Source organism: Filicampus tigris, chromosome 11 (assembly GCF_054856515.1).
Source record: "Filicampus tigris isolate MCC_2025a chromosome 11, RoL_Ftig_1.0, whole genome shotgun sequence".
In the NCBI taxonomy this organism is placed as follows: Eukaryota; Metazoa; Chordata; class Actinopteri; order Syngnathiformes; family Syngnathidae; genus Filicampus; species Filicampus tigris.
In genome coordinates, this window is record NC_141227.1 from 6,592,501 (window position 1) to 6,601,301 (window position 8,801).

Sequence of the window (8,801 nt, forward strand, 5' to 3'; positions counted from 1 at the left end):
CATCACGATACATACTGTAGAATGTTATATACTGTATATATACTGTACAAACACCAGCCACAATATTGTGATCACGATCAAGATTTTGAGGCATACGAGCTTCCAGTTTCTCTTTATTCCAAGCTACCAGGATGCTATGTGGAGGAAAAATAACCTCATTCTTTAAAATTGTGTAAACGTGGCTTTTTGCAATAGGTATAGTCAATACCTAGACGCTGGTGCTTTTCAAGGTAGAAATGTCATCCGAAGTACTCGTGACTTTTTAAAAAAGATGAAGGAATAACACCTACAACCAACTCTGTGGTGTGCCGGACATTATTTTCAGCTTTTTATTTGAACACGTTCACCAGTGAGCTGGGACTACAAAGGAGATACATAGTTTATACAAGCGGTGAGTGTTTCTCAATGCTCGACTCCTCGACGAGTCACAAAGCTGCGCACTCTCACTCCCTGTCTCCCCGGCCGTCCATGCGAGGCACACGGCTATAACAAGGCAATGATAATGGCCGCTCCGTTGGGAACATTTGGCTCAGTTGCGAGCATATGTTTGTCATTATTAACGGGAAGTCAACCCAAACTTGTTTTATTTCAAGAATATGTTCTATGCAGGCCCACTAGTTGAAACAAGGCATTCTGATAAATCTTGTGTTTGTGGAATAGGACTTAATCCACCTGTTATTAGCCCTCTCTGGGGGCAGCTATTTTGTCACTTCTGTCGACTGAAAATGACATCACAGTTGCTCAGGGCTCAGGCAACGACCAATCACGACTCACCTGTTTTCTGAAGCTGAGCCGTGATTGGTCGTTATCTGAGCCCTGAGCATTTGTGCTGTCATTTTCAGTCGACATAAGTGACAAAATGGCCGCCCCCTGAGATGGCTAAAAATGTGTGGATTTTGCTGCTTAAAGAGGAAGTCAACGCAACCTTGAATTTGAATGTTCAACAAAGGGTCTGGACGTGGGGTGAATATTATTTACCGTACATGCCATATTTTAGATTGTTATCAGTCTATGCTATCAAACTGTTTTAAATGTACCTTGGTTGTCTTTTTATTTATCGTGAGGAACAGCGGGTATTTGGTTTTTTTTTGTTTTTGTTTTTTAATGTTAGTATTTTAGGATTTTACTTTCTTACTAATTTATTTTCTCATTGTCTTTTCAAGTTATATTTCAAGTTGAGTTTAACAATTCAAGGAATTTTCCTTCCCTCCAAATTCAAGGATACAAAGATCAAAGGACCTTTTTTTGTTGTTGTTGTACCAACACACATTTCCAGATGACATGGCCGAAACGCAATTCCCCAGATCCCAGGTTAGCCCAGTAAGTCACAAGACTTGTGAAAATAACATAAGATAAAATAAATATCATAAAGAAATTAGGATAATACTTATTCAAGGTTTTAATGTGTGCAAAGATACAAGGCCTCAAAAGTGTAGATGTAGAAAAATGAAAATGCAAGAGGCTTTAATTTCACATATTTGCAATGTTATTTTGTACTTGACAAAAAGAATGAGTGTTCAAAAATAAAGTGTTCGACATGCACGGATGAATCATCATGAGGCTATGATAATAGTTTTGAGAAGTTGAGTTTTAGTACTTGAATAAATACTATGTTTATAAATCAATGAAAAAATGTTTTAATAATCATGATTTCAATGTTAATCCAAATAATGGTGATTATTATTTGTTCCACAATCGTCTAGCCCTATCAGGAAGATATCTGATTCATTTGATTTCAACAACATTTGAAAGAAGCCTGATTCCAGATGCTATGACCCATATCTGAATTGGGCAGCAAAGAAAAAAAAGTGGCACTACTAGACTCATGGAGTATAAATCCAGCCTCAGAGAACAATTTGGACCCTCTAAAGATCAAATGCCCCTTATGTTGTACAGGAATTGGATAAGTCAACCTCAATAATAAAAGAATAAGAACACTCTATCAATAGAAAATGGGCTGTTTGGTCACATTACAAAGAGACTCACCTCCCACACACAAGCAATCTGCCTCTTCATGTTCAGCACTGACTACTTTATTTATAAAGATAAGTTAAGAATGAGTACACAGTTATGGTTAACTTTTGAAGTAAACCTCTTTTTACACTTGTAAGGCTTAAATTCAGCAACAATACCTCAGCACTTTTCTATACGTTACGGCATCATCACACTTCATGACAAGCCTTTTACAAAATGAGATTACACAAAATTTGCAGAGACATAAGGGACGGCATTTACTCACCAGTGACACACTTTCCATAAACAGATAATTAGATGCATGGCGATGTCCGCATCAGTGTCTCTGGTGTGGCATAAAATCACTTCCAATACAAGAGGGTGCGATGTGAGTCTCGGGTATTAAACTTTACACCCGAGCTCTCTACTATTGTATTTCACACAGCCATCATCCAGCTTGTCTGATACTACCTATGCAGCTGACAAAGGTGTCAACTTGTATTTCACATTCTTTGTCAGTGCACAGAACTGCATGCGATCCGGACAAAAAGAAGAATTCCTGGCTTTGATAAACAATGTTAAGAGTACATTATTGTTAAGAGTACATTATTGTTTCACATATAGAACACAGTTAACTTCTTCTTACATCTTAATGGCGGTTAGGAATGTAAACATGTTTCTTTTCGATATTGCCTTACAGTTAATAAAGATGACCAGCGAAAACGATGCTTAAGTGGGTTATTCCTTCTTGCAGTCATGGAAGCTGTGGAGGCAGTATGACCATATCCCTGTGGTGAAATGACCTAATTTATTCAAGTTGTCCCTTTAACTCCCCAGAACATTGAAGCTCTGTACTTTATCATCAAGATTCAGCAGTGGACTTCAGAGAGGCTTATTTTCTCACTGACAGGCCATCGTGAATTAACATTACTTCCATGCATGACACTAATCTTGCTTTAATTATGCAATTAACTCTCTGTCTTCCACTAGTTCCTGTCTCAAAGGGTTCATTCAAGCTTGGAGATATTTTTCAGTGACTGGGTAGTGGGTGCTATGCTTCACTTTTAATTGCATACAGAAAGGAAACCAGAACGTTGTTATTGTAAATCAAAACAATGGGGGAGCAGTTTCTCTTCATTCGCAAGAAACTTGGACAACTCTGTTAGGCAGCAACAACCTCTCAAGCTAATGCTAATTACCTGCTGAGCGATGACAGCCGATGTAAATAACATTTTCACAAACAGGAACAATCAGCTAAAACTCCGAAAGGAGTGTTCTTACTTTGTCATCACTTACCATCTTCCTTTTCGTCAAAAACGGGTCTCTTTGAAGAACTATTGGCTCCCATCCTCTTCTTCCACTTTCCCCAGTGAAACATTGATGCTCAGATAGCATTCCTCGCCTCTTGAAGAGAAACTACACCTCAGAGTGGGAGACTCGAAACGCTAAACAGGAACAATTGGGCACACATTTCACGCAAACCGAATCCGCTCTTTATTTTTTGTAGACCGATCGTGTTACTATTATTTGGTCTGGCGGATGATGAAGGGGCAGAGCGAGTTGGAAGTCCCTTTGTTGTCTCAAAAGAAAGGAGCAACGGCGATGGGGTGAAAACGTGTTTAAGCAAGTTCCACGGGTACGGTGGGCTTGTCTATCGGTATCGGTTGTCTTCCGTAGTCTGAGAGGAACCCACTCCGACTTTACGCGAGCCTCTCAGCCTCTCCGGCTCTTAGTGAGAGCTGAGTTAAGATGAACGTGGTTACCTCGCCGGAAGTTGTTCAATGCAGTTTTAAGAATAATATCTTACTTCGTATATAACATCTTTTGGATTCTATACAATTATTATATTAACATGTGGATTTTATACTTCTTAAAACCATACAGATTGTCGTGTTGGTTAATAATAATTACATTTGATTAAAAGTTAAAATAGTAATCCCAGAATATCACAAAAACTTAAAAGGAAAGTTTAAACTAATGTATTTTAAAATGCATACTTTCTAGTCTACTCGATGCTTTGTTACAGAACTGATCATGTGGCGTACTTACAGAATAACGGTTCCAAGTATATTTTGTATTGAAAGCTAAAACCGGAATTTATAGTTGTTCAAGAGGGTTGACAGCTGGCCAATGAATGGAATAGACGTAGCGCGACTGTCACGTATCACAGTCACATGGCAGAGTGGTTCTCTTTTTACTAGTACCGCCTCAAAATCTACATAGCTCTTCAAGTACCACTATAATCACCGGTTTTATTCCTAATATTATTGTAAGACACGAGAACATGCACAGTTTTAACATTAACATTAACACTGTGCTTAAATATTTGGAAATTGGTTTAAAAAATAAAATAAAAATAAAATACACGACTGACATGATGATGCTATTAACATTGCACATAAAAGTTGAATAAACATTGTACCTGGGAAAAAAAAATTAAAACATACAGTTCTTGAAAATTAACCCATTCACTGCCAGACATTTTCAGACCCTCTTTTATCCTAACGTTTGAAAAAAATTGAAAGAAATATAAATACATTCATGGGATTAAATGTCTGGACTGTGAAATTACAAATAAATATGTCAATGGCATTGAATGAGTTAAATGCAATTATATTATAGTTACAAGTTAAACACAACTGAACTGTCCTTTAAAAACGTAGAGTACCAATACAAAATAAAATTATGTTGTATATGACAAATGTCCAGTATGTCCAGTATCTGCATGTGATTTGACTATGGATTGGTGTACAATAGGACTAAAGGGTTTATGAATGGTTTGATCGATTCAGTCCATCATGTTTGTTTGTTTTTTTTTGGGGGGGGGGGTATTTTTAGTTGTAAGGTGGCATTTGAGATGCTATAGCCTCATGGATGCGATAGCCTCATGCATTCTAGGAATTTTGCCTCATGGTACACACTGTGGCCTGGGATCTTCCTTACTCCTGCTCCAAATAAAATACAATTTAATGTAATAGGAGTCATTGTGTATGATGTTTACTGCTACTGGTAGCGGGGGCTTCACCACTAACAGTAGCCATGGTATCGACCTGTGCTTAGCTCAAGTCTTGTTGTCTTCAGTTTTAACACTTAAAGCGGAAGTCAACCCAAACATTTTTTTTTCAAGAATATGTTCCCAGCAGGGCCACTAGTTGAAACACGGCATTCTGATTAATTTTGCGTTTGTGCAATATAAGTTAAGCAGCAAAATTCACTCATTTTTAGCCATCTCTGGGGGCAGCCATTTCGTCTTCTGTCGACTGATAATGACATCACAACTGCTCACAACGACCAATCACGGCTGACCTGTTTTCTGAATCTGACCCGTGATTGGTCATTGTGAGCAGTTACAATGTCATTTTCAGTCGACAGATGACAAAATGGCCGCCCCCAGAGATGGCTAAAAACGAGTGGATTAACACTTATTCCAGAAACGCAATATTTATCAGAATGCCCTGTTTCAACTAGTGGGCTTGCATAGAACATATTGTTGAAAAAAATATGTTTGCGTTGACTTCCGCTTTAAACAACTCTCCATTTTATTTGTTTAATTTATATTAGTGTATCAATGTAATTTAGTGATTCATACACATCAATAGAGGGAGGCACTGAGAATTACTGGATAGATAACATTGACAGTTGAGGCAAAGCTCGATACGATTAACTGTAGGCTAATGTTCAACAATATATTTTTTTAACTGGTGATGTCACAAAATTAAAGCACTGTTGACATGTTTGCTCACCATATTATGAGGTTACTAACATAAAGAGCGTATGAGTAAATTTGTTTAGCTGGAGAAAGTGCAGTTAGTAGACCACCTCTTACTCACAGCTATCAACAACTATGTAAAGCCCATTTGTACTGCATGCTTGCACTTGGACAGTTGCCAGAGTTGACTCTGCTGCACTGGTTACAACATCAAACCTTCAAAATGCTAGCTGCAAACGTCAGATTTTCCTCTTACCTTTATTTGTTTCCAGTAAGATGCCATGTCATGTCATGTCATCTTCCAAACCGCTTATCCTATACAGGGTCGCGGGGAGTTGCCAGAGCCTATCCCAGCCGTCAATGGGCGAAGGCAGACTACACCCCGAACTGGTCGCCAGCCAGTCGCAGGGCACACATAGACACTGTCACTGAGCGGGAATCGATCCCATGCTGCCCGCACACAACTCAGGCGTGTGTACCACTACACTATCAGTGGACATTCCAGTAAGATGTAAATAGGGTATTTTTTTCAGTGAAGCGGTAAGCCAGTTAAAACGCAATTGCTTATAGGTATAATAAAAACATTCAAATTTACTTTTTATTTATTTATGTATTTGCATCAGCACAGTGTACTATAGTGCTTATTAGAGATGGGCATTTCATCTAACCGACAGACGGGTCCGTCTACCTGTCTATGACGGACACCTGGTTTGCAGGCGATAAACTATAGACGGGAAACTTTAAAAAAAAAAAGATGGACTAAGCGGAGGCTAAAGTGCATTTTTGTCCATCTATGTAATCATCTATCACCTATAACCTGGCATAGATGCTTGATTCGTGCATTTTACATCAGGCATGTTTTTGGTCAGCTAATGGGTCCTAATTTACTTCAGGCATATTATTGGACAGCTAAGTGGTCCTAAAAGGGGATCGCTTAGCGTGGAGGTGGAAGTTAATAGACGTAAGCGCTATCTGAAGCGCGCTTAAAGTAATAGATGGACTGACGATTACAATTTGTCCAGCTTGACAAATAGACGGATATATAGATGGTGGATGGGTACCCAGGCTGCAGACGGCTGGCGATTGACGGACCGGCATATTTTAGTAAAAATACCCACCTCTGGTTCTTATCACGTTGGCCTCACAGTCGTGAGGTCTGGAAACGAAATCTGAAATCTTGTCTCAGGCCCTCCTGTGTAGCGTTTGCAAGGCATGTTCTATGCGATTTTCTCCAAGTACTCAGTCTTCCACCCATGTTCACGTTAGGTTAATTGAAGATTCTGAATTTTCCAGAATATGTTAGAATGTGAGTGTGAATAGTTCTTGATCTTTACGTTCCCTGAGGAGTCCGGAGTGTATCTCACATCTTCTTTAAAGTCAGCTAAAGAAGATCTAGCTTGTCCTAATGAGGTCAAGCGGGACAGACAATGAATGGATGGATGGCCGGGTGAAGGGATGGACAGAAACCTGTGACTAATTTGTATTTACTCCAGACAGAGATTAAATCTTGTCAGAATAAACTGAAAGAAGGAAAGCAGGCCTGGACAGTGTAAAAAAAAATCTAACATTTCATCTTATGAGGAGTTGAACAGAGCTGGCAAAGCACAAAACTAACACAACACTCTGTCTGAGGATGCTGAGCACATGAACTGTGGTTGATGACAGACTATGCTGGAGCAGAACTCAACTGGAGCATGTTGCAGTAAGAATTCTGAAAAGTAGCCTACTAAAGGTCAGTAATAATATCCGCTGCACTGCGCAACCTGTTTACAGCAAGCTGCGTCACACCTAACGGTTTCCGTGGAAGGTATTTTTAGCTTTCGGTGATTGATTCTGACTTTTCCTCCTCAGTAAACCTTAAAGGAAATCCGATGCATACTCTCCCAAATTCCAAGTTTAACCCCTCCCTATTTGCTATGAACGGACCTCAAAAATAAGTTGCAGCACTCTGAAATTGGCTTGCACAAAAATGCAAATGCACTTCTGTGCTGACTGACTGCAGACATTTGCCTTTTCTATACATATCCTAACTTTTATGTATCGTATGATACCAAAATAACTATAGCAATAGAATAAAGAACTGTAATTTGACATCTTGATCAACTTGATCAAGAAATAATGATGTGCTTTACCATTTTCCCTTTTTTTGTCTGTTTGAAAATGTATCACCAGTAATTTTAGCATTCCAAATATAATTTGGTTAGAGGGCAACTGAATAGTGGAGCAGAGTGGTCTAGTGGTGAGCATATCCACCTCACAGTTGTGAAGATGGGGATTTGAATCCGGGCATGTGTCTTCCTGTGTTGCGTTTTACATGTTTGTCCCGTGCTTGCATGTTTTTTTCTCCAGGTACTCTGGCTTGCTTCCACTTTCCAAAAGCATAAATATTAGATTAATTGGAGGCTCTTAAATGACATTAGGTTTGAATGTGAGTGTAAATGCTGGTTTGTTTATAGGTCCCATGCGATTGATTGGTGATCAGTCCAGGGTGTACCCTGCCAGTCGCCCAAAGTCAACTGGGATAGAACCCAGGGGTCTCCCCGGCTAATCTGGGCCGGGGGTCTCTGTGATGGTGGCACTCCCCGTGGCCCGTGGGCTGTCATTCCCCTCAGCGTGAATGAGCCCCCCTTGGGTACCCTTTCCTCATATGGTTTCTCTGTGCCTTGTCATGTCTTTTTTGACACACTTTATCAGGTTGTGTGCTTTGTATGTGTGTGTGTGTGGCTGTGTGTGTATGTGCGAGTGCTGATATACTGGCGGATATATGTCTTTGGCATTGTTGGGAGGGAGGGCGGCTGCGGGTCTCCCTTTTATGTTGTGTTTTGGACATTTTTATTGGACAGCACTTTGAGTTGCATTTTTTTTGTATGAAAAGTGCTATGTAAATACATTTGATTGTTTGATTGATCTGATCATGGGACCAGCTGGAGAGGATCAGCCCTATAGACAGGGCCAGCCAGGGAGGAGACCAGCCCACATTATGTTTACATTTTGAAGACAGTATAAATGTGAGGGCTGCATGTTAGACCGCGCCCCTTTTCCGCCCTTGCCCATCTCGGGTGAGAGCATTCGTGAGGATGGAAAAGCTGCCCATCTGATGATTGTATAATTCTCGAACTTCAGAGATGGAAAATAAAAC

General features: G+C 39.8%; 1 protein-coding gene across 2 annotated transcripts in view; it reads right to left on the minus strand.

Annotated features, from left to right (window-relative positions):
• Positions 1-4,114, minus strand: part of stk32c (serine/threonine kinase 32C) — a 61,029-nt gene extending 56,915 nt beyond the window's left edge. The window contains exons 1-2 of one of the 2 annotated variants that reach the window (XM_086045634.1): positions 4,003-4,114; positions 3,250-3,357 (exon numbers count right to left, since the gene is read on the minus strand). In XM_086045634.1, coding sequence (XP_085901760.1) covers positions 3,250-3,331 — 82 coding nt within the window. In that variant the 5' untranslated portion in view covers positions 3,332-3,357; positions 4,003-4,114. Of the gene's footprint in view, positions 1-3,249; positions 3,739-4,002 lie in introns of those variants that run through there. The other variant, XM_086045633.1, reaches the window with a different exon arrangement.
• Between the last annotated feature and the right edge of the window lie 4,687 nt (positions 4,115-8,801).